Source organism: Bufo bufo, chromosome 3 (assembly GCF_905171765.1).
Source record: "Bufo bufo chromosome 3, aBufBuf1.1, whole genome shotgun sequence".
Lineage (NCBI taxonomy): Eukaryota > Metazoa > Chordata > Amphibia > Anura > Bufonidae > Bufo > Bufo bufo.
The window spans coordinates 314254409-314281448 of NC_053391.1; the positions used below are offsets into that span (position 1 = coordinate 314254409).

General features: G+C 45.7%; 1 protein-coding gene across 2 annotated transcripts in view; it reads left to right on the forward strand.

Moving 5' to 3' along the window:
• Positions 1 to 27040, forward strand: part of ASAP3 (ArfGAP with SH3 domain, ankyrin repeat and PH domain 3) — a 112258-nt gene that overhangs the window by 32725 nt on the left and 52493 nt on the right. For both annotated transcript variants that reach the window (XM_040424298.1, XM_040424297.1), the window contains exon 11: positions 9745 to 9814. In XM_040424298.1, coding sequence (XP_040280232.1) covers positions 9745 to 9814 — 70 coding nt within the window. The remainder of the gene's footprint in view (positions 1 to 9744; positions 9815 to 27040) is intronic.

Genomic DNA, 27040 nt, shown 5'->3' on the forward strand with positions numbered 1-27040 from the left:
TAGCCTGGAGAATTTTTGCACTTTTGACGAATGCTACAAATAAAACATAAATTGTAAAATAAAAAATCACTCCACTTTTTATACACAACAACCCCATGCAATTTTGTCTCAGTCTTTGCAATTTTTTTATAAAAATCACACAAAAATTTATATTAGTAGGTAAAAGTGTTGCCCAAGCAGAAAGCTACGGTATATGCACCACACCTCCTCCTAAAAATAAAAGTTCAGCATATAATTAAAACCTACATTTACATGCATATCTCTTCATAAAATTACCAGTACTGGAAAGACCAAAAATCTGGTTTTGAGCTGGAAATTCTAAAAAACAAAAAAAGCAAATAAAAAAAACAACCTATAAAATAAAGGGATTACACACCTTGAAAAATAAGTGTATTCACAAACCTATTTATTTCCTGAAAGCAGACGACCTGATAATTGCAGTTGACGCACTGTTGACAACCATGTCCAACCATGCAAGCAGCGTTTTTCCGTCCGCTATGTGGTGCGGATCAAGATGGAGCCGTCCTGGCACACAATGTAAGTCAATGGGGACGGATCCGTTTTCTCACAATAGAATGTGTAAAATGAAAATGGATCCGTCCTCCTTTGACTTTCAATGGTGTTCATGACGGATCCGTCATGGCTATAGAAGACATAATACAACCGGGTCAGTTCATGACGGATGCATGCGGTTGTATTATGGTAACGGAAGCGTTTTTGCAGATACATGACGGATCCTCAAAAAACGCTAATGTAAAAGTAGCCTAACATACAACCACCTTCATGCAGCTTTGCAAAAAATTGTGATTTTGATATAAAAAATTGCATGAAAATTCAGTTTTTGACTAGCAGAGTCATTATTCAAATAAAATATAGTCTTCAAAAAAACTCTAGGATGTGACAAGTTTATACATACCACACATGGCTGCATACCACACGGTTGCATGTGTTGAAGACATCCAAAAAACACAGGAATTCAGCAACTAAGTTTTGCATGCAGATATTGGGAATTATAGAAGTATATCATTTTCCACCTTCCATACAAACTGTAATCACAGTTATAAATTATAAATCCCTAAACTTAATATAATGTGTGAAAGGGAATCTGTCAGTGTTAGTGTAAATAATCCCGAGTCCGGTTATGTAATTTTTATTTATTTTTCATACTCACTTGCATTTTGATGCTGTGCTCCAACAAACCAGTAATAACATGCATTGAGACGAATCCTGAGCTCATGGACACAATGGAGAGCGCTCAAAGAGGAGTCCTCTGAATGCATTTTACTGCTGGTTTGTTGGAGACCAGCATCGGAACGCAAGTGAGTATGAACATAAAAATCACATAATCCAACTTAGTCTAGTTTGGGAGGTGTTTCGGACCTGACAGATTTCCTTAACTATGACCACATTCAGATGGGCACAATGCAAATGCTTCATTGCTCCTGTATTATGGACACAGCGTTTCCTCAGAGGGTACATAACTCTGGTTATGATGAATCATAGAAGGTATGGGTTTTACCATAGTACCATAGTATGGACACCAAAAAGCATGTGTATTACCCCCGTCTGAAAAGCTGCAAACTGTTTTTTACTAATTGATAAAGATTGTTTATGGTGAAAGTCAGAGGTGTTTTCTGACTGATCAAAAAATCTTTTCCGTCTGTCAGAAATATATTAGATATTTCTGTAGTGATAATCATTATCTCATTATTGTAGTTTGTAACAGGTATTGCTGGAGAAGTGGTTAGAATATTTTATATTAAAGACCCGATATGGACTAGATACTGACAGTGTAAAATGTAAACTTTATTGATGTGTGCGCAGCAAGTGTTTGATGTGACTTATTTGACGCTGTGATCAGGATGCTGGTAGACCTCTGGGTCATGGTGTCATTTAACAGCCTAATAAGGTGCAGAGGGGTAAGTAGATGACCAAGCGTTCATCTTCTCACTATTTCTGGAACACCTTACCCCCACCCCCATGAGTGATTGTTAAAGGGGTTGTCCGAGTTATGAAAAAAATATATATATAGCACTGAAAATCTGATGGGCAGCAATATATAACTAAGCTAAGCAAGTTTTATGTAAAAAAGATGTATATATTTCCTCATTTCCCTGGTTCTTTTCTGGCCCTTTGTTTACATGCAATAAAAACAATCTCTGCCCCTCCCCCTGCACTGCTAAGGGAGTGGATACAAGAGCTGCCCTGAGTGACATGTCTGCCTGCTGGGAGACTCTGCAGCATGTTGTATGTGTAGAACTACAAGTCCCAGCTGTATAATGACACTGCTAAGGGAGTGGATACAAGAGCTGCCCTGAGTGACATGTCTGCCTGCTGGGAGACTCTGCAGCATGTTGTATGTGTAGAACTACAAGTCCCAGCTGTATAATGACACTGCTAAGCGAGTGAATACAAGAGCTGCCCTGAGTGACATGTCTGCCTGATGGGAGACTCAGCAGCATGTTGTATGTGTAGAACTACAAGTCCCAGCTGTATAATGACACTGCTAAGGGAGTGAATACAAGAGCTGCCCTGAGTGACATGTCTTCCTGCTGGGAGACTCAGCAGCATGTTGTATATGTAGGACTACAAGTCCCAGCTGTATAATGACACTGCTAAGGGAGTGAATACAAGAGCTGCCCTGAGTGACATGTCTGCCTGCTGGGAGACTCTGCAGCATGTTGTATGTGTAGGACTACAAGTCCCAGCTGTATAATGACACTGCTAAGGGAGTGAATATAAATGCTGCACTGAGTGACATGTCTGCCTGCTGGGAGACTCTGCAGCATGTTGTATGTGTAGGACTACAAGTCCCAGCTGTATAATGACACTGCTAAGGGAGTGAATACAAGAGCTGCCCTGAGTGACATGTTGCCTGCTGGTTGACTCTTCATCATGTTGTATGTATAGAACTACAAGTCCCAGCTGTATAATGACACTGCTAATACACACAGGATCTTCCCCCTACCTTCTTTTGCAATGCTCTCTCTAGTCCTTCAGCTCCTGTGCCCAGAATTGTCTCCTCACTGCCTGCTGCAGCTAGCCAGTCTGTGCAGCTAAAGGGGTTAAGAATCCTAGCAGAGAGTAGACGGCAGTGAAGGGGTGGGGGGGGGGGGGGGGGGGGGAGTCGTGGCCAGCACAGACCTCTCTTTACAGGCTTGTAAATGAAGTTTATCAGAGCAGGGAGAGAAGCTGACATCACAGGTCATGTGACCTTCAGTGAAATCTGAGAAACCAGCCACCGGAGATAAAGTGAGTTAATTGGAAAGCTGTTATATTTGCCCAGTTAGGAACATAGAAAGAACAAAAAAATAACTCGGACAACCCCTTTAACCCCTTAAGGACTTAGGGCGTACTGGTACGCCCTGTTTTCCGAGTCCTTAAGGACTCAGTGCGTACCGGTACGTCCTAAGTTTAAATCGCGATTGTCGCGCGGCGGGGGTTAATCGCAACAGGATGTCCGCTGAAGTCATTCAGCGGGCATCCTGTCACAACGCCCGGGGGGAGTCCCGTGACCCCCTTCCCCCCCGTGTCGACGATCGCCGCAAACCGCAGGTCAATTCAGACCTGCGGTTTGCGGCTCTTACCTTATCCGGCGGTTGCGGGCGGCGGTGCCATCAGGTCCCCATGCGGTTGTAGGGGGGACCGGATGGCATGGAAGGCAGCGCGATGTCTAAGGAAGGCATCGCGCTGCCTTCTGGTGACGAGCCTGTGAGATCCAGCCCCCTGGATCTCACAGGCCAGAAGCTGTATGAGTAATACACACAGTATTACTCATACAGCCAATGCATTCCAATACAGAAGTATTGGAATGCATTGTAAAAGGGATTAGACCCCCAAAAGTTGAAGTCCCAAAGTGGAACAAAAAATAAAGTTAAAAAAAAGTTTTCCCCTAAAAAATTAAAAGTTTCAAGTAAAAATAAACAAAAACGTAATTTTCCCCAAATAAAGTAAAAAAAAATTGGTAAAAAATAGGGAAAAAATAAAAAGTATACATGTTAGGTATCTCCGGGTCCGTATCGACCGGCTCTATAAACATATCACATGACCTAACCCCTCAGATGAACACCGTAAAAAATAAAAAATAAAAACTGTGCTAAATAAACAATTTTTTTGTCACCTTACATCACAAAAAGTACAACAGCAAGCGATCAAAAAGGCGTTTGCCCACCAAAATAGTACCAATCTAACCGTCACCTCATCCCGCAAAAAATGAGCCCCTACTTGAGACAATCACCCAAAAAATAAAAAAACTATGGCTCAGAATATGGAAACTCTAAAACATCATTTTTTTGGTTTCAAAAATGATATTATTGTGTAAAACTTACATAAATAAAAATTAGGTATCGCCGCGTCCGTATCGACCGGCTCTATAAAAATATCACATGACCTAACCCAGGGGTCTGCAACCTTTAAGACATAAAGAGCCACTTGGACCTGTTTCCGAAGGAAAAAAAAAACTGGGAGCCGCAAAACCATTTAAAACAAATATAACACTGCATATATTGTTCCTTACCTTAATGCTATATACAGGATCGTGCAGTCAGCTGTCAATCTGAAGAAAAAAATGACTTTTTTGCAAATTAATAGCTAAATAAAATATTTAATTTACCTTTACCAGACCCCCCAATCATGTGCCAGTAATACCAGACCCCCCCAATCATGTGCCAGTAATACCAGACCCCCCAATCATGTGCCAGTAATACCAGACCCCCCTCCAATCATGTGCCAGTAATACCAGACCCCCCTCCAATCATGTGCCAGTAATACCAGACCCCCCTCCAATCATGTGCCAGTAATACCAGACCCCCCTCCAATCATGTGCCAGTAATACCAGACTCCACTCCAATCCTGTGCCAGTAATACCAGACCCCCCTCCAATCATGTGCCAGTAATACCAGACCCCCCTCCAATCATGTGCCAGTAATACCAGACCTCCCTCCAATCATGTTCCAGTAATACCAGACCCCCCTCCAATCATGTGCCAGTAATACCAGACCCCCCTCCAATCATGTGCCAGTAATACCAGACCCCCCCAATCATGTGCCAGTAATACCAGACCCCCCAATCATGTGCCATTAGTAATACCAGACCCCCCAATCATGTGCCTGTAGTAATACCAGACCCCCCCGGCCTGTGTCCCGACTCCAGCGCTGTATGGCTCAGGCGGCGCAATGACCTCATCGCGCCGCCTACGCCGCGATGAGGTCAGAAAAGGGACACACCTCCCTACCCTGCTCCTCCGCACAGCCTTCTGTTTGTATCGCTGTCCTGAGGACGGCGATACAAACAGATTACTATGGAGATGAGCGCTTCGCTTCCACAATGGAAGCGCTCATCTCAGTGCCTGCCCCGCCGCCGCACACACACTGCCGCTGGCCTGGGGGGGATTTGATACCCCGCTTCCTACGCCCATGACAGAGCCGCGGCAAAGGTTCAAAAGAGCCGCGGGTTGCCGACACCTGACCTAACCCCTCAGATGAACACCGTAAAAAATAAAAAATAAAAACTGTGCTAAATAAACCATTTTTTGTCACCTTACATCACAAAAAGTGTAATAGCAAGCGATCAAAAAGTCACACGTACCCCAAAATAGTGCCAATAAAACCGTCATCTCATCCCGCAAAAATCATACCCTACCCAAGGTAATCGCCCAAAAACTGAAAAAATTATGGCTCTCAGACTATGGAAACACTAAAACATGATTTTTTTTATTTAAAAAAAGAAATCATTGTGTAAAACTTACATAAATAAAAAAAAAAGTATACATATTAGGTATCGCCGCATCCGTGACAACCTGGTCTATAAAAATATCACATGATCTAACCTGTCAGATGAATGTTGTAAATAACAAAAAATAAAAACGGTGCCAAAACACAGTTGTTACCTTGCCTCACAAAAAGTGTAATATAGAGCAACCAAAAATCATATGTACCCTAAACTAGTACCAACAAAACTGCCACCCTATCCCGTAGTTTCTAAAATGGGGTCACTTTTTTGGAGTTTCTACTCTAGGGGTGCATCAGGGGGGCTTCAAATGGGACATGGTGTCAAAAAACCAGTCCAGCAAAAGCTGCCTTCCAAAAACCGTATGGCATTCCTTTCCTTCTGCGCCCTGCCGTGTGCCCGTACAGCGGTTTACTACCACATATGGGGTGTTTCTGTATAAACTACAGAATCAGGGCCATAAATATTGAGTTTGGTTTGGCTGTTAACCCTTGCTTTGGTAGAACGTAGGCACGTATTAAGGGATGAGCGCATGCGCAATGGCAATCGCGAATCTAATAGAGAGAGTGGAATGGTGTTAAGAACATATAGCCAGCATTTATCACATGGGAATTGCTCATGATAGGACATAGTCACTATCTATTTATTAGAGATAGGAATATATGTTAAAACTTAAATATTAGCTAGTCTAAGGTAATGAGTAGGTACACCTCTATGTATCCTTACATATATATCGATATATCACTATAGTATATTATGGCAGTGGCATACCTGTGTGACAGTGGTCATTTCACCTGTGGAAAATAAAGAGGAGGGGGGGGGGGAAGGAGAATTAATATCTGGAAGCATATCTCATATTTATCTCACATATACAGTATATTAAACAATGAGTTGTAGTAGAGGAAGGAATAGAGTGCTAGGATGGAGACATATGAATCCAGGAACAACAAGATCAAGAAATACAAAAATCAAGAATCAAGAAATACAGAAATCAAAGTCTCTATTTAACCCACGGGGTGCCAGGGTGTTAAGTTCGAAAATCCAATACGCCTCGCGTCTTGACGATCCTACTTGACGATCCTACAAGGATTTGGAACTTTAATTGGTTGATCTGGTGGTTAGCAGAGATGAAATGGTGTGGTACTGGTAGTTCGGTTTTATGGCAACGGATATCCGATTTGTGCTTAGAGATGCGGTCCCGTACACATTGGGTGGTTTCACCCACATATGCCAGTCCGCACAGACAACGGATTATATAAACAACGTATGAAGATGCGCATGTGTAAAAACCTTTTGGGTGGTATATTTTGCCTGAGTGTGGGTGAATGATCCTGTTACCTCGAATGACATTATTGCATTGGGTGCAACTGAGGCATGGATAGGTTTCTGTTTTTGAAGGTGCCAATGTGGTTTGTTTTAAGGAGGGTTTCATAGGACCAATATCTGCTTTCACTAGTCTATCTCTCAGGTTTTGGGGTCTTTTGTAACACATGCGGACTGGAGACTGGAATTCTGGAATATCTGGATATGATTGTGTAAGGATTGGCCAATTTTTTTTATAATTGTTTGAATTTTGGGCATGATGGGATGTTATGTCACCACTAACGGGAGACGGGGAGGCGATGGAGTGGTATTGGAAGAGGAATTCGGGCGTACAGGAAGAGTCTGTTCTCGTGTAAGTAATGAAAGTGGATAACCTCTGTCCTGAAATTTTTGTGACATTTTATCTAGTCTTTGTTTGCAAAGTGTGGGGTCCTTGACTATTCTAGATACTCTTTGGAACTGTTTTCGGGGTAAGGATTGTTTAGTTGTGCGGGGATGACAGCTTGAATAATGGAGGAGAGTGTTCCGGTCCGTCTGTTTGCGGTATAAGTCTGTGGTCAGTGTGCCATGGGGTGTCTTAATAACAACCGTGTCCAGGAAGCTGATAGATTGTGGATCGGTATGCGCTGTGAATTGCAGTTCAGGGTCGATGCTATTGATGTGTAGCAGGAAGGCAGAAAATGTAGTCTGGTCACCTTTCCATATACAGAATATATCGTCGATATACCGGTGCCATGATATTACATGTGTCTGGAATAGGTAATTGGAGTAGATCCAATCTTCCTCAAACTGGGCCATAAAGGCATTAGCGTAGGGTGGCGCCACATGTGCACCCATTGCGGTCCCTTTCCTCTGAATGTAAAAGTTATCACCGAACATGAAAAAGTTATGTTGAAGGACAAATTGTAATAGATGTATACAGAAGGTCTGTGCTAATGGGGAGAGTTCGGAAGTTCTCAGCAATACCGTGACAGCTTCAATTCCTTTGTCATGTGAAATTGAAGTGTATAAACTATTTACATCTAATGTCACAAGTAAACTATCTGGGGGCAGGTCTTGAAGGTTTTAAATGATAGATAGAAATTGTGATGTATCCAGTAAAAATGATCGTGTTTGTTTAATGAGCGGAGTAAGTATTTTTTCTAGGAACTTTGATAGTGCTGAAAGTAGGGAGTCAGTGGAGGCTACTATTGGCCTGCCCGGTGGATGAGTAAGATTTTTATGGATTTTAGGTAGAATGTAAAATGCTTCCGTGGGGTTGCGTCCCGTACTTCCGTTCCGCAAAAAGATAGAACAGGTCCTATCTTTTTGCGGAACGGGCGGATCGCGGACCCATTAAAGTGAATGGGTCCGTGATCCAATGTGGCTGACCCACGGCCGACGATCGTGCATTGCGGCCCGCAATTTGCGGGACACAGCACGGGCACGGGTCACAAACGTTCGTGTGAACTCGGCCTTATACAGGGATAGGAGGATCTATACCTCTCCTTCTTTCCCTGCAGTCTGTCAGCACGTTCCTCACAGGCCATCCTGCTCCAAACTGGCTAAGACTATAGTAGTTCAGTCTGTATAGCAGCTCTGACCAGGTCTTGTTGTTTTAAAGCTGGAAATCTAAGGCTACTTTCACACTAGCGTTCGGGGCTCCACTTGTGAGCTCCGTTTGAAGGGGCTCACAAGCGGCCCCGAACGCATCCGTACTGCCCCAATGCATTCTGAGTGGATGCGGATCCGCTCAGAATGCATCAGTCTGGCAGCGTTCAGCCTCCGCTCCGCTCTGCAAGCGGACACCCGAACGCTGCTTGCAAACGGATCCGTCCAGACTTACAATGTAAGTCAATGGGGACGGATCCGTTAGAAGATGACACAATATGGCTCAATTTTCAAACGGATCCGTCCCCCATTGACTTTCAATGTAAAGTCTGGACGGATCCGTCTGAACTACTTTCACACTTAGAATTTTTTCTAAGCTATAATGCAGACTGATCCGTTCTGAACGGATACAAACGTCTGCATTATAGGAGCGGATCCGTCTGTGCAGACAGCAGACGGATCCGCTCTGAACGCAAGTGTGAAAGTAGCCTAAGAAGTCAGTGCTATTTGCAATACAACCAGAAACAGCATTTAGAAATTGAGTTAGGAGTGAGAGCTGCAGGTATGTGTTTCCGATGTGTTTCTAAAGGCTATATCTCTGGCTGTAATGCAACTAGATTTTCAGGTTTAAAACAAGACCTGGTTTATGTAGCGATCAGTAACAAGGGAATATGAGATACATCCTTGGCATAGAAAGGGGTTAAAGGAAATGTATAATCAAAACCAACACAATTTAAATCAGATTTTTATTATAAACATGTGACTATCCACAAAAAAATTGCAATATTATAGCTTTTGCACTTGTTGCTAGAGCAGTCACTATAGGCTGACACGTCCATTTTTTTCTGTAGCTGACTTGTACGTTTTTCTGTGTAGACTGGGACAGGGTTGCAGAGGTTTGGAGATTTAATGACCGTTGTATGACATAGATAAGCGAGAATAGCAACACTATACCGACAAACAAGGCTCTGTGTGCAGCCTCCCTGTCATGCTCTGTGGAAGATCTATATTACATCCCCTCCTGGAGACAAAAAAAAAGCTCAATACTGTATGAATGGTATTATTTAGTATCTAATTTATTTATTCAACTTTTGTTATATTTAGTATCCGAAAAGTATGGCAGAAAAGAAAATGTGGAGTGAAATATGGATATCTGACAATATCTCACAGTACGGTGAGTTAAAACTGTTTGCTCCAAATAACTATGCTGCTGCCTGGATAATTGTTGTATCCCATGTATATGTACAGTAAATTTTAAATGTATTACATATAGCATTAAAGTGGCACTGTACTTTCATTAAACTTTTGATATGTTATAGGGACATATCAAAAAGTAGATTGGTGGGGGTCTGAGAAAGAGGGGAGAGAAGTGCTGGCCCATAGAAAGTCTTTGGGCCAATCTTTCTTCATTTTTTGCAGCTAAGAGAGAGAGCGTGCTAAGATGGCATGTAGATAGAGACCCTCATTCTAGAGATTGGTGGGGGTCTCAGTGCTCAGTCCCCTACTGATTTCATCCTTTTTATGTCCCAATAACGTATCAAAGGTTTATTGAAAGCACAGTGCCACTCCAAAATGAAAACATACATGATAAGAAAATCTGAAAGAAAACAAGTACTTGCCAGTCTTCATGATTTTTTTGCTATCTCCAGAAACTAATTTGAATGTTTTGAGAGGGTGCAGCTTGCCTAAAAGGGACCAAATTCACTTGGTGGGAGGGGAAGGCTAGACAGCACAGACTGACTGAAGGGGGATTTTTGTCAACTGTTGATTCCCTCACCGAAGTGGAGAAACAGGCACAGGGTACAATAAAGAAATAAGATATGATTATTAAAACTAATCAAAATATTAGAGGACTACTAATAGTAGAGGACTTCAACAAACAACACCCATTGGATAGGCCTGGTTCTACAATTCACACAACCATGACATATATCATGTGCAAATAAAGAATGTCACACAAGAAAAGTAAAGACATATCAGCTCATTTTGACAAATTTAGCAAGAGAGAACTAGCAATTTGTCAGTCAAATATATTACACAGTGCCTTATTCATGTCCTAGGAACACTGGCCACATGGTATAGCACCACAGTGTAGGTTTAGACAAGTGACCTATTTTTACCTTATGTCCCAACTATTTATATAGGACATGCCTCCAACATAAAGCATAGGAATCACAAGTATTGAATATGACCCTCTTCATCACACCGTAAAGTATATACTGAACTCAGACCCCCTAAACAAATACAGATCACCCAAATAGATATAGATCCCAGAACTGCATCTAAATACAGACCCCATGAATAAATATAGACACCAGAACCTTAAATAGAGACCCAAGACCAGACTCCCTAAGTAAATACAAATGTCATACGAAACTCCCTAAGGCTATGTTCACATCTCTGGACCTCCTGTAGTCTGTTCCGGCAGAGGAGCATAGCCACATACTTCTGCAAGCCGCCAGATCCCCATTGACTATAATGGGATCTGATAAGGAACTGGCTAGTTTCTGGCATAAATCATGGGTTTCAGCTGGACAGAAAGTCCTGCATGCAGTCCTTTTTATCTGGTCAAAACCTGGAATTTATGACGGAAACTCATCGAATCTCATTATAGTTAATGGGGACCCAGAGGCTTACAGAAGTGTCTGGTTTGGCTCACCTGCCGGAACAGACTACCGGAGTTGGAATCCGGAGAAGTAAATGTAGCCTAGGTAAATACAAACCACACTCCAGACTACCTAAGCTAATACAAAACCGAGACTACCTTAATAAATACAGAACTCTAATTAACACAAACCCCTGACCAGGTGCCCTAAATGAACACAGACATTAGACCCCAAAACAAAGCCCCTAAACAAATACAGAACTCAGATCAGATCCCCTAAGTAAATACGGATCCCAGACCCCCTAAGGGCTTGTTCACACGACCGTTGGTGTCCCGTTCCTGTATTGCGGACCGAATTTGCGGAACCGCAATACACAGGCACCGTTCCGTTGTCATTCCGTATCACGAATGCGGACCCATTCATTTTAATGGGTCCGCAAATCCGAAGATGCAGAACGGAAGCACGGAACGGAACACTATGTAAGCACTACGGAGTGCTTTCTGGGGTTCCGTTCCGTGCTTCCGCACCGCAAAGAGATAGAGCATGTTCTATCTTTTTGCGGAATGGAGGGATCGCGAACCCATTCAAGTGACTGGGTCTGCGATCCCCATGCGCCTGCCCCACGGAAGGTGCCCGTGCATTGCGGACCACAATGTGCGGTTCACAGCACTGCAGCGTTTTTGTGTCCGGTCACAAAACGGAATGCTGCCGGAACGGAAGACATCCTGATTTATCCTGAACAGGGCTCTTTCCATTCTGAATGCATGAGGACTAAACAGAAACGTTTATGAGGTATTGAGATCTGGCAGAGGATCTCAATATTGGAAAACAAGTGTGAAAGTAGCTTAAATGATGTTGATAATGATGAAATCTAGATTTCATTCTAGGTGCATTGACTGCCAGAAAAAGTTCTTAATTTATCACGAGGCGTACACCTTGTCATAAATTAAGCACATCCTCCAGTGGGGCACAGGGCTATCAACACTGGCGTAGAAAATGCCAGTCTTCCTAAATCACCCCTACTGACTGCAGCAACACCCTGGAGCAAGGAGGACTGCAGACTTGAGGAGAGGTGAATATTATGGATGCAATAACATGCAGACAATTCTGCAAGCTGGCAAACATTGTGGACAAGGTTATCCCCCATTCATCTTTATCTTTCATTCATAAGTATGCTTTTCCTTTAAAGGGCATCTGTCGCCATGAAATGCAGTGCAATCTGCAGGTAGCATGTTTTAGAGCAGAATGTACTATGCAGATATTAAGTTTTGGAAAAAGATTCAATAGGACTTGTAATTTAAGCATACCTAACCTTTCAACAAACTTTGCATCAATCAACAGTGCAATGTGTGTACATGAGGAATAACACTATTTCTGGCCACTACATTTATAGCAGTTTGGCTCTGTGCATACTGAATGCCTAGTTTGCAGTTTGCCCAGAGGTGGTGGGTGGATAGTAGCTGCCATCCCCTGCACACAGAAAGTAGAAGAGAATCTGCTTCATAACTTTCTCTTAAACCCTTCACGACATCTGCCATCCATGTAGGGCTGATAAAGGCTCTAGTGTTGAGCCAAAACGTTGCTTTCTTCCCACATGGGTTAATAATTTTTTTTTTTACTTTTTCATATTGGAGTGCTGCCCGTTTTTTTTTTTTTTTAGAGATAAAATTTAAATCACTCCCCTTTCGCCAAAATCAAAATACTTGAAAAATAATTAAAAAAAATCAACATCGTTGGCATCGCTGCATGTGAAAATTCTCATACTACACTGCTAAAAAAAATAAAGGGAACACAAAAATAACACATCCTAGATCTGAATTAATTAAATATTCTTCTGAAATACACTGCTCAAAAAAATAAAGGGAACACTTAAACAACACAATGTAACTCCAAGTCAATCACACTTCTGTGAAATCAAACTGTCCACTTAGGAAGCAACACTGAGTGACAATCAATTTCACATGCTGTTGTGCAAATGGGATAGACAACAGGTGGAAATTATAGGCAATTAGCAAGACACCCCCAATAAAGGAGTGGTTCTGCAGGTGGTTACCACAGACCACTTCTCAGTTCCTATGCTTCCTGGCTGATTTTTTGGTCACTTTTGAATGCTGGCGGTGCTTTCACTCTAGTGGTAGCATGAGACGGAGTCTACAACCCACACAAGTGGTTCAGGTAGTGCAGCTTATCCAGGATGGCACATCAATGCGAGCTGTGGCAAGAAGGTTTGCTGTGTCTGTCAGCATAGTGTCCAGAGCATGGAGGCGCTACCAGGAGACAGGTCAATACATCAGGAGATGTGGAGGAGGCCGTAGGAGGGCAACAACCCAGCAGCAGGACCGCTACCTCCGCCTTTGTGCAAGGAGGAACAAGAGGAGTACTGCCAGAGCCCTGCAAAATGACCTCCAGCAAGCCACAAATGTGCATGTGTCTGCTCAAATGGTCAGAAACAGACTCCATGAGGGTGATATGAGGGCCCGACGTCCACAGGTGGGGGTTGTGCTTACAGCCCAACACCGTGCAGGACGTTTGGCATTTGCCAGAGAACACCAAGATTGGCAAATTCGCCACTGGCGCCCTGTGCTCTTCACAGATGAAAGCAGGTTCACACTGAGCACATGTGACAGACGTGACACAGTCTGGAGACGCCGTGGAGAACGTTCTGCTGCCTGCAACATCCTCCAGCATGACCGGTTTGGCATTGGGTCAGTAATGGTGTGGGGTGGCATTTCTTTGGAGGGCCGCACAGCCCTCCATGTGCTCGCCAGAGGTAGCCTGACTGCCATTAGGTACCGAGATGAGATCCTCAGACCCCTTGTGAGACCATATGCTGGTGCGGTTGGCCCTGGGTTCCTCCTAATGCAAGACAATGCTAGACCTCATGTGGCTGAAGTGTGTCAGCAGTTCCTGCAAGACGAAGGCATTGATGCTATGGACTGGCCCGCCCGTTCCCCAGACCTGAATCCAATTGAGGACATCATGTCTCGCTCTATCCACCAATGTCACGTTGCACCACAGACTGTCCAGGAGTTGGCAGATGCTTTAGTCCAGGTCTGGGAGGAGATCCCTCAGGAGACCGTCCGCCACCTCATCAGGGGCATGCACAGGCTTTGTTGGGAGGTCATACAGGCACGTGGAGGCCACACACACTACTGAGCCTTATTTTGACTTGTTTTAAGGACATTACATCAATGTTGGATCAGCCTGTAGTGTGTTTTTCCACTTTAATTTTGAGTGTGACTCCAAATCCAGACCTCCATGGGTTGAAAAATTTGATTTCCATTTTTACATTTTTGTGTGATTTTGTTGTCAGCACATTCAACTATGTAAAGAACAAAGTATTTCAGAAGAATATTTAATTAATTCAGATCTAGGATGTGTTATTTTTGTGTTCCCTTTATTTTTTTGAGCAGTGTACTTTGTTCTTTACATAGTTGAATGTGCTGACAGCAAAATCACACAAAAATTTAAAAATGGAAATCAAATTTTTCAACCCATGGAGGTCTGGATTTGGAGTCACACTCAAAATTAAAGTGGAAAAACACACTACAGGCTGATCCAACTTTGATGTAATGTCCTTAAAACAAGTCAAAATGAGGCTCAGTAGTGTGTGTGGCCTCCACGTGCCTGTATGACCTCCCTACAACGCCTGTGCATGCTCCTGATGAGGTGGCGGACGGTCTCCTGAGGGATCTCCTCCCAGACCTGGACTAAAGCATCTGCAAACTCCTGGACAGTCTGTGGTGCAACGTGACGTTGGTGGATAGAGCGAGACATGATGTCCCAGATGTGCTCAATAGGATTCAGGTCTGGGGAACGGGCGGGCCAGTCCATAGCATCAATGCCTTCGTCTTGCAGGAACTGCTGACACACTCCAGCCACATGATCTCTAGCATTGTCTTGGATTAGGAGGAACCCAGGGCCAACCGCACCAGCTTTTTGTCTCACAAGGGGTCTGAGGATCTCATCTCGGTATGTAATGGCAGTCAGGCTACCTCTGGAGCACATGGAGGGCTGTGTGGCCCTCCAAAGAAATGCCACCCCACACCATTACTGACCCAATGCCAAACCCGTCATGCTGGAGGATGTTGCAGGCAGCAGAACGTTCTCCACGGCGTCCCCAGACTCTGTCACGTCTGTCACATGTGCTCAGTGTGAACCTGCTTTCATCTGTGAAGAGCACAGGGCGCCAGTGGCGAATTTGCCAATCTTGGTGTTCTCTGGCAAATGCCAAACGTTTTGCACGGTGTTGGGCTGTAAGCACAACCCCCACCTGTGGATGTCGGGCCCTCATATCACCCTCATGGAGTCTGTTTCTGACCGTTTGAGCAGACACATGCACATTTGTGGCCTGCTGGAGGTCATTTTGCAGGGCTCTGGCAGTGCTCCTCCTGTTCCTCCTTGCACAAAGGCGGAGGTAGCGGTCCTGCTGCTGAGTTGTTGCCCTCCTACGGCCTCCTCCACGTCTCCTGATGTACTGGCCTGTCTCCTGGTAGCGCCTCCATGCTCTGGACACTACGCTGACAGACACAGCAAACCTTCTTGCCACAGCTCGCATTGATGTGCCATCCTGGATAGGCTGCACTACCTGAGCCACTTGTGTGGGTTGTAGACTCTGTCTCATGCTACCACTAGAGTGAAAGCACAGCCAGCATTCAAAAGTGACCAAAACATCAGCCAGGAAGCATAGGAACTGAGAAGTGGTCTGTGTTCACCACCTGCAGAACCACTCCTTATTGGGGGTGTCTCGCTAATTGCCTATAATTTCCACCTGTTGTCTATCCAATTTGCACAACAGCATGTAAAATTGATTGTCACTCAGTGTTGCTTCCTAAGTGGACAGTTTGATTTCACAGAAGTGTGATTGACTTGGAGTTACATTGTGTTGTTTAAGTGTTCCCTTTATTTTTTTGAGCAGTGTATTAAAATATAAAACTATTAAAATATAAAAAAAGGATCTCATACAGTGAATGGCGTAATAGAAACAGTTTTTTTTTTATCACTTTACTTCCCCCCAAAAAATAGAAAAAAAGTGATCAGAAAGTCATATACAATCCAAAATGGTATTAGCATAAACTGCAGATCATCCTGCAAAAAATTAACCCCTTACACATCTCAAAACTACAAAAAAGTAATGAGGGTCTGATGAAAAGAAAAAATTGGATTTTTTTGTACTCACTGTAAAATCCTTTTCTCGTAGTAGGCATTGGGGGACACAGCACCATGGGTATATGTCCAACTACCACTATGAGGCGACACTAGACATAAAAAAGTGTTTGCTCCTCCCCGTTGGGCTATACCCTCTTCACAGACACTAGACAGATCAGTTTGTACCAAAAGCAGTAGGAGAGAGAAGCAAGGCAAGGAACCAACAACTCCCGTACCGGGAAAGATCAAGAGACCAGCCCGGAGAAGCGGAAGTAAAAAAACATAGAGTGGGATCTGTGTCTCCCAATGCCTACTACGAGAAAAGGATTTTACGGTGAGTAAAAAAAATCCAATTTTCTTGTGCATGGCATTGGGGGACACAGCACCATGGGACGTCCCAAAGCAGTCCCCGAGGGTGGGAAAAGAACAACCATGCCACCTGTTGGGCATACAGGTGCAGGAGAACCATGTGACCCAACAGAAGAAAAGCACGGAATAGGCAGGAAGCCTCATAACAAGGGAGAAACCCCAAGGAAGCCACAGTGACGACTGCCAGCACCCCAGGACGAATGCCTGGGAGAAAATCCCAAATGAAAGAAGAAGGTAAAGGTGAACAGCCAGCTCAGCCGAAGGCTGGAGAGAAAGTAGGACAGCATCGCGTATTGGAGCTACCTAACATTCTAATTGTCTCAGGCGAAAGCACAAACACCCTGAGGTCAACCCCTGAAGGGCCAGGGGAGCAAGGGAACATGGAATCACTGAAGGCCAAACGAGTGAGAAAAGCCATAGCAAGGCTCACATGTGAAGGGAGCAGGTCTCCCCTCACCGCAAAGCAGTGAAGAAGTTAAGCGCCCTATTGAAAGGAAAAAATTGCAAAGGCGCTAAGGGAAACCGCCAACCCTTGGAAGGGGGGGGGGGGTTGTAAGTAAAAACCAGGAGACGAGAAAAGATAAGACCTGCATCCCCAACCAGGAGACGAGGAACGAGCCTCTGAAAACAAAATATCTCTGAGAAGCTCAAGACCGGAGGAACTCTAGCCAAACAAAGTATCAGGGAAAAAAGGGGCCCAGATGCAGGCCCAGGAAATCTCAGCAGAGGCACACATTCGAGTGAGGGAAGTCATAGCAAGGCTCACATATGAAGGGAGCAGGACTCCCCCCACCGCGAAGCAGGTGATCAAGTTAAGCGTCCTATTGAAAGGTGAAAACCCCAAAGGCGCTAAGGGAAATCGCCAACCCTTGGAAAGGGAGGGGGTTGTAAGTAAAGGCCAGGAAAAAAAGAAAAGATAAGACCTGCATCCCTAAACCCGGAGACGAGGAACGAGCCTCTGAAAACAAAATATCGCTGAGAAGCGCAAGACCGGAGAAAATCCGGCCAAATGAAGTATCAGGGAGATGCAGGCCCAGGAAATCTCAGCAGGGACACACTGGACTGAAGGACATGGGAGTAGAAGGAGAGTACTCCCAACAGTCTAAGGAGGAAGGTTCTACAAACAGGAGGGAGTCCCTCCCGAAGGAGACCATAAGGTGGAAATGCAAACCGTAGCACTAAACCACTCAACACCAGGTACTTGACGTGGGAGGATGGGAAGATAGACACGAATCCCAAGAGGACCACAAGGCTATTGGAACCCGCAAGGGGAACAATCAACCCAGGCCCCTCCCAAACAACGATTATCATACAGAATCTGTGTGGTCAAATGAACGGGGACAGGGACTCCAGAAAGGAGTACCCGCTATGGGCTCACAAGGAACCAGGAACTGAACCACCGGAGGACAACAAAAAACAGAATTTCCAAGAAAAAATGAAAAGAAACACCATATGGGAAGGAATTGGCCATGGACAACTTGCCATTCTAAGAATAGTTGCTAGCAATCTGCATACATTGTCCCGGGGAGGGCAAATACAACGGCTTGGGTTGTACCACTAAAACAACAGACACCCATATGCATAAGGAATGGGGAAGTCGCTATAAAAGAAACGGGAGTGATTACACGAAATGTAGAAACCAGCTGCGACCGATATACAGAAGATTCCCAGGGGGAGAGAGTACCAGACAGGCGCAGACAATAGCAAGGTCCCAGGGGACTGCCCTCTGTTAGATAGTACAACTAAGCAGAGAATATTAGGGAACACCCGGACCCAGAAGGAACTACGGAACCCTGTCCGATGCCGGAGCAATCAGCAGAAAATTCACCTACCAGGCAGGTGAGTGGCGCTCAGTGGTTCTGTCCCTGACTCATCAGGGAGGACGTCCAGCGAGGATAATGTCGCTGACCCCAGAAGGATTCCGTGTGGCGGAGGACATCCAGTGATGGCCAAAAACTGCTGCAGCGGCCGGTGCTCACCAAGCTACGTACCCCAACAAGGAGAAGATCCAGTGGAGATCACTGTACTCTACCAGGAATGGTCCGCCCTGTAATAGAAAACAACGCGGGTACTCCTTATAATATGGGGAACACGGAGTGCAGCAGACAGTAGTATTTGATAGGGATTGCAATAGCAACCCTAGCACAAAAGCCAACAACCACCTGGCCATGGTGTAGGGAGCCTGGTTGTATGTGTACCACCCACCAGATCAGAACAGATCAGCCATATACTGGGTACACCAGAAGTAGCAATAGACCGACAAGGTGGAGGTGGGGGTTGGGCTGGCCCACCCCTGCCAGATATGGTTACCATGTTCATGCCGAACCAGGATGGCCGAAAAGGGAAGTAACCAACATCTGCAGCACAGATTAGAGCCCGGGGAAGGAAGCACCCAGTAATACAGAAACTGTATGGGCCACAGATTGCACCATAGGGCCCAGCACTTGGGTACTAAAAATACACGCCTAAAACCGAGGTAAAGTGACTGCATGTTGCACTCTAAGGAGGGTGGAAACAAAACCACAGCATCCGGGAATGCGACTGCATTTGGAGGGTACAGGTCCTCAACCTGTAAGGTAGAAATACGGCTGTGTAGTGTAGAAATACGACCAGAGAGGTGCAATGGGTACAGCATCTGGAGATGGTAGAGGTACTAGATTTAAGATTAGAGCGATGTGGCCACATGGAGCACCCTAGGACCAGAGAAGTGCAACGGCTGCCACGTTAGCAATGGCACCTATATTCCGCTCGTGAAGGGGAAAATAGAGCCGCACGGTACCACAAAGAACGACAGGTGCACACCACAATTAAGTAAGTGCAATGGCAACTGAAGGGTGCCCTCTATTTCACCTAAAAAGAGAGAAACAGAGCTGCATAGTACACCATAGAGTCAGACAGGTGTAACGGCTGCAGCATCAGAGACGGTGCAGGAACTCTACCTAAGAAGGGAGTAAGATGGCTGTTTGGTGCACACTATGATGAGGTAGGTGCAGTGGCCACGGCAATACAAGGTGGCCTCAATATCTCGTCTGGTAAGGGAGAAATAGTGCCGCAAGGTACACCATAAGGCCAGACAGGAGCAACGGCAACAGCCTCTGGAGATAGTGTAGGTACTCTACCTATGAAGGGAACAAGATGGCAGCCTGGTGCCCACTAGAACCAAACAGAGATAATTGCTACAGCAATTGAGAGTGGCCTCTATATCTCGCCGGGAAGGGAGAAATAGTGCCGCACAGAACACAATAGAGCCCGCCAGGGATATTGGATACAGCATCAGGAGATGGTGTAGGGACTCTACCCATGAAGGGAGCAAGGTGGCTGGAAACAGACAGGTGCAATTGCTACGGCAATTGAAGGCGGCCTGTATATCTCGCCCGGAAGGGGGAAATAGTGCCGCATGGAACACCATAGAGCCAGTCAGGAGTAATGGCTACAGCATCTGAAGTAGGTGTAAAAGCCAGTAAGGGGTTCTGAACCCATGAACACTACATGCAAAGCAAGTGTCTTACCACTGAGCTATAGCTTTAGACACTAATCGCCACGGCATAGAAGCCGGCCTGTATTCTCTGGTACGGGCACTACAAACGAACCTTTAGAGGCCGAGAAGGGTTGCCAACCCTACAAGTGGCGTTTGCCTGAATTATCAGCTTGCCTAGAACATAGCCCCTGGATAGGGGAACCAGAAAGGTCTGTCGTGTACAGCCTACGAGGGCGTACGTACCAGAGACACCGCGTAGGTGTCCCAGTTGCTAAGCAGGGTGACGGCTGCCTTACCTGTGCAGGCAGGAGAGCGCCATCCGAAAGTCCACTAGAGGGGCACCAAACCTGGGTAGGGTAGGTACCACCATGCACGTTTGACTTGACCACACAGAGGGATTCTGCATGATGGAAGACCGCCTGATGCTCTGTTCCGAGGGAATCGGTGCAGAGGTGTCCCCAGAGGCAACTGACAGAGAAGGCTTTGTCACCAGCCTCAGGCCTGTCCTGGGGCGACCCGAGGATGCCGAGGACGGGTGGAAGCTAGTTGAGACCACCCGAGGTTGGTCCATGGGCTACTCCTTGCGTGACCCTGTATCTGAGCGTGAGCTTGGCTCATCTGCAGGGATCACCTGGGGGGGAGGAAACCTCAATTTGTAGGTAGCGCTCCAGCGACTCCGCCAGGGATTGGGCGAGTCAGGCAAGGTTCCCATGGTTTAACATGGAGGGAGCCCATTCAGGGGGGACCTACACACAAAAGGGTGGGAGGGGGGACAAGGCGACCACGTGGAAACCTCCGTAAACAACGGACGCACGTGAAATACGTGGCGATCCGATAGGAAGGCTGGGAGAGGAAGCCCTTATAGAGCAGCAGGGCTGACCTATCTGTCCCCGGAAGCCACATTCCCAAGAGGTGCTGCAGCAGCTATAGAGCAGGTGGCAGGGCTGCAGGAGAATGCAGCAATCGAGAGGGGAGGGGGGGAAAAGGAGCCTGCAGAGCAATTCAGCCAGAGGCTGCCTACCAGACCCCAGGAGCTGTGCAGCAGACCCCAAGCAGGAGAGCAGAAGATGGCGACCCGGAGAGAGCAGGAGCCGGGAGCTGGAGGAAGAACCGCCCCTTTGAGAGAGAGCAGGGAACCTGGGGCTGGATTGGCAGGCAGGAGATGCACCTCCCAGGCTCCACCCACGGAGGGGAGGTGACGGAGTAAGCCCGGGAAGGACAGAAAGTGGGCGGGGAGATGTGGCCTAGTAGGCCCGAAAAGCCGGGGCCTAAATTATTGGAGCGCGGCTGGGGATGAACGGCTGCGATCGCGGAAGTGCCCCAGAGCTGCCGCGACGAACGGGGGCCAGGAGGGGGAGAGAGCTGAAGAAGCGACCCCCAGAGAGGGAAAACGGAAGGCCAGGGGGCTTCTGGGGCCAGGGTACAGAACCAGGATGGCCGCTGAGAGAAAGTTTATGACCTTCTGTATCAGAGGCAAGGCATTTACCCACACAGCTACAAGAGCTGTATAGGTATCCGGGAAGGGAGAGGGGGGAACGCGCCCAGGCCCTGGGAGGAGGGTGGGAGACCCTAATCTAACATACTCACCCTCAGACGTTATCCGGCGCAGCAGTAACCACCTTTTCGGCGGACTCAACACGGGAACCGTAGGACTGCCGGAATTCCACTGCGGAAGCAGATTTGGGGACTGGGTGGCTGCCAGGTACCTAAGTATGCGCCCGCAGGGGGGCAACTAAAGTGGAACACGATGGAGCCACCCCTGCCGCAGGCCGGAACCTGCAGAGAAGAGAAAGAAAAAATAAAATAAAAAAGTAGCAGGAGGACCTGCACAAAAAGCAGGTCAGGTCTGCCTCCTACGGACACTAGAACAAGACTGATCTGTCTAGTGTCTGTGGAGAGGGTATAGCCCAACGGGGAGGAGCCAACACTTTTTTTATGTCTAGTGTCGCCTCCTAGTGGTAGTTGGACATATACCCATGGTGATGTGTCCCCCAATGCCATGCACGAGAAAACAAATATTTTTTTTAAAAGTGTTTTATTTTTATTTTTTTCAGAATTAAAATGTAAGAAAAACTATACTTATGTGGTATCACCATAATTGTACTCACCTGGAGAATGAAGAGCACAAGTCAGTTTTACCGTATAGTGAATGCCGTAAAAACAAAACCCATAAAACTGTGGCGGAATTGCGTTTTTTTTCCAATTCCACACCATTTGGAATTTTTTTCCCGCTTTCCACTCATTTTATGCAATATTTAATGGTGCCATTATAAATTGCAACTTGCCCCGCAAAAAACAAGACCTCATACGGCTGAGTAAACATAAAAATAAAAAAGTTATGGCTCCGTGAACGCAGGGAGGGAAAAATGAAAACGCAAAAATGGAAAATTGCGTCAGGAAGGGGTTAAATAAAGCAATGGGGCTGAGAAACTTCTTATATAGCTGCAACTGTAGTCCGCAATACGGGCACGGGCTTCACACGGTCGTGTGAAAAAGCCCTTAACCTGTGACATTATCAACCGCCTAAACCGTTATCCTTTGTTTTATCAGTGCAACTATGGATACTGTTTCTGCACTGGTCGATCGTATGCAGGGGCTGTCTTTGGAAGTGGCTGGCCTCTGCACGGTCGTTGCACAGTTTCAGAGACCACAGGCGGTGGGTTCCGGCAGCGGGAACCAGGCCTGCCCTGAACCGAAGATTGCTCTCCCGGATAGGTTTTCCGGGGGAATTGACAACTTTGTTCGGTTCAGGGAATTGTGCAAATTATATTTCAGACTGCGTCGTAGCTCTTCTGGGGACGAGAGTCAGAGAGTGGGGATTATTATTTCGTTGCTGAATCTTGGGCTTTCTCTTTGCCGACTGGTTCACAATCCCTCCGGTCGGTAGATTAATTTTTCAGACCCAGATTGGGTTTCCCTGGCTGAAAGTTGCATTGCTTGTGGCAGGGAGAGTCCTATTGCTCTGAATTTAGGAGGTGGGCAACTGATACGGAGTGGAATGACCCAGCTCTCCGTAGTCAATTTTGTCAAGGACCGTCTGAGAACCTGAAGGACGCCATGGCATTTCACGCAAATCCAGAGGGTTAACTTAGTGGATGGCCAGTTTGTCTGTATGCATGGTTTGACAACAAGCTCATTAGACAAAAATATTTCTGTGTTTGCGATTAATTCCGCCCCTCTCTCTCAAAAGTGTCTGTCTCAAATGGTGCATTACATTTGCCTAAAGGTGGGAGATTCTCATATTGAATCCATTTCATGTTTTGTGCTGGAGGGTTTGCCTGCTCCTCTGGTGTTAGGTTTACCATGGTTAACCAAACATAACCCATCCATCGATTGGCATGCGAGACAGATTCTCGATTGGAGTGATTTCTGCCTTGACGACTGTCTTAGCATGTCGCTTTCTGTTGTAACTACTAAAATGTTACCTCTAGTGTTGAGCGAACTTGTGTTTTAAGTTCGGCGTCTAAAGTTCGGGTTCGGGTTATCGAAGAATCGCGTTATGAATTCTAAATTCCGTTATGGTCCGTAGTAGCGGAATCCATATCTCGATTCTTCGATAACCCGAACCCGAACTTTAGACGCTGAACTTAAAACAAAAGTTCGCTCAACACTAGTTACCTCCTTTGCTTTCGGATTCTTATCATATATTCTCTAAGGGTGGAGACCAGCATCGGGAGTATGATTGCCCCGTCAACATTATTCCCGAACCTAGATTGCCAAAGTCTCGGTTGTATAATCTTTCCAAACCCGAAAGAGTAGCCATGCGAGAGTATATCACCAAGAGTTTGGCTAAAGGTCATATTAGACCATCCAAATCACCAATGGCGGCGGGGTTCTTCTTTGTAAAAAAAAAAGGATGGAACTCTTAGGCCATGTTTGGACTTCTGTGAGCTTCTTCGCATCACTATCCGTGATCCCTATCCCCTTTCTTTGATCCCAGATTTATTCAATCAGATTGTCGGCACCAAGGTGTTCTCGAAGTTGGATTTGAGGGGGGCACATAATCTGATAAGAGTCAAGGAAGGGGACGAATGGAAAACGGTCTTTAATACTCCTGAGGGTCATTTTGAGAATCTGGTCATGCCTTTTGGTTTGTCCAATGCTCTTGTGGTTTTTCAACACTTCATCAATGACATCTTTCATCATCTGGTGGGCAGGTTTGTGGTGGTTTATCTGGATGATATTTAAACTTATTCCCCTGATATGCAGACGCATAAGGATCAAGTGAGACAGGTCTTACAGATGCTAAGAGAGAATAAATTGTATGCCAAAATGGCGGTGTGTTTTTGTGGTCCCTGAAGTGCAATTCCTGGGGTACCTACTCTCATCTTCAGATTTTCGTATAGATCCGGAAAAAGTCCATGCTGTGTTGGACTGGGATCGACCTGAAGATCTGAAGGCACTCATGCGATTTTTGGGGTTCACCAACTAGTACCGTAAATTTATCTTGAATTACTCAACTGTTGTTAAACCATTAACTGATATGACTAAGGCACAGATTTCTCAGTCTGGTCTGAAGAAGCATTGCATGCTTTTTCAGCAATAAAGGAATGTTTTGCTTCTGCTCCTATTCTGGTGCAACCGGATGTGTCACAACCATTTATTGTGGAAGTTGACGCACCAGAGGAGCAGTCTTGTCGCAGGGTTCTTCTCCTAGCAAATGGCGCCCTTGTGCTTTTTTCTCTAAAAAACTCTCTTCTGCCGAAAGAAATTATGATGTAGGTAATAGAGAGTTGTTGGCCATTAAATTGGCTTTTGAAGAGTGGCATCATTGGTTGGAAGGAGCGATTAATCCCGTTACGGTAATTACTGATCACAAAAATCTGGCCTACCTCCAGTTGGTGTTTTTTTTTATTATTTTTTACTAGATTTAATTTTATTGCCACTTATCGTCCTGGGATTAAAAACGTCAAGGCGGATGCCTAGTTGTATAGCTTTCCCCAGGGGGTGGGGTGGGGGGGGGATGGTGATTCAGAGGATCCTTCTCCAATATTGGCTGATGGGGTGGTTGTATCCGCCCTTTATCCTGAACTTGAGGCAGAGGTGTTGGAGGCCCAGGGAGAGACACCCGATTTCTGTCCTCCAGGGAAGTTGTTTGTCCCTTCAGAACTACGACACAAGGTGTTTAAGAAACATCACGATACTATTCTTACGGGACACCCTGTGAGCAGATCCAATGTGGATCTAATTTCTCGCAGATTCTGGTGGCCAGGGTTAACTTAATGTGTTGAGGGCTATGTGGCAGCTTGTGAGACTTGTGCGCGTGCTAAGGTGGCTCATACTCTGCCTTCAGGATCTCTACTTCCCTTGTCTATCCCATCCCGACCCTGGACTCATTTGTCACAGATTTGCCTAATTCTTCTGGGAAAACTGTTATTCTGGTGGTTGTCGGCAGCTTCAGCAAGATGGCACACTATACCATTATCAGGTTTACCTAATGCCAAAACTCTCGCTCAAGTGTTTGTCTATAACATCGTGAAACTACACGGCATTCCCTCTGATGTGGTGTCTGATAGAGGGACTCAATTTGTTTCCAGATTCTGGAAGGCGATCTCTTCAGTACCTCGTGCACTGGAAGGGTTACGGTCCAGAGGAAAGCATGTGGGTTCCTGCGACCAAAGTGAATGCCAGTCGCCTTGTGAGGGCCTTTCACAGGGTGCATCCTGATAAAGTCCGTCCTGGGTGTCCGGAGGCCACCCGTATAAGGGGGGGTACTGTCACGGTCCCTCTTGTGAGAGAGGTAAGAAGATCGGATAGACTTGCTGTACGTGAGGCTATCTGACAGGTCTCTCCGTTTTCCTCTATGTATGTTGTTGTTGGGCAGGATCTCACCTCTCCTCAGGTGCCGCTCATTATCAGTGATGAGGCTCTAATTAGATCCGCCTCACTGCTGACCATGCGGTTGATAGTTTCTGCTTGAAGTTGCTAGTGCTGGTTTGTCTTGGATCTCCTGCTTATCCATACATCTCTAAGCTAAGTATTTGTTGCCTTCTCTGTTTCTTATTATCTGGTGTGTGTTGTTTCTAGGCCTTAGGGAGACGCAGGTTCCTTCATTCTGGAAGGAACCAGCTGTCTCATCCCCTGCTACCTATCCTAGGGCTCGTATGTTTTAGCAGGGCTTTAGGTATCTGGTGTATGAGCTTTTCCACCATCAGGATCTGCTCATACTGACAGGAGTTAGGGAAAGGCCTAGGGATTACTAGGTGGTCACCATCCCTCTTCCTTAGCTTTTGAGGCCTAGATTGTTGTCTATTCATTGTGGGGTGTGTTTTCCCTTCCCCTTAACCTGTGACAATTCCTTGTGTAAAGGCTATATTAGACACGAAAGCAATTGTCAGGAAGGAAGTGTTGCTATCACATGCAGTGATCTTCTCTACAGTACGGGAAGAAGCGATCACTAATGCCATCACTTGTGCCGACACTGAATTGGTGTTTGCTGGCAACAGATCATGATTAGACACCACGATCTGCCTCTGGCAAACGATGATTTTTAAACCTGTTGAAAGATTGGGATTGCCCGATGAATGAGCATTTGCTCGTTCATCGGGTAATTGGCGGCAGTATTACACTGCCATATCATCGCTAACGCGCGTTACTATGGATGCTCGTTAGCAATGATCTGGCAGATTATCTGCCAGTCTAATACAGGCTTCAGTATGTATACTGAGATACTAGTCAGTCACTGATAAAACCTTCCCTGTGAACAATGAAGTCAGAAAGAACAGGGTTATAAATGTAAAAATTACACGTTACGCTGAATCTTTTCCCATAAAACTATACATACAGTATATCTGCTCAG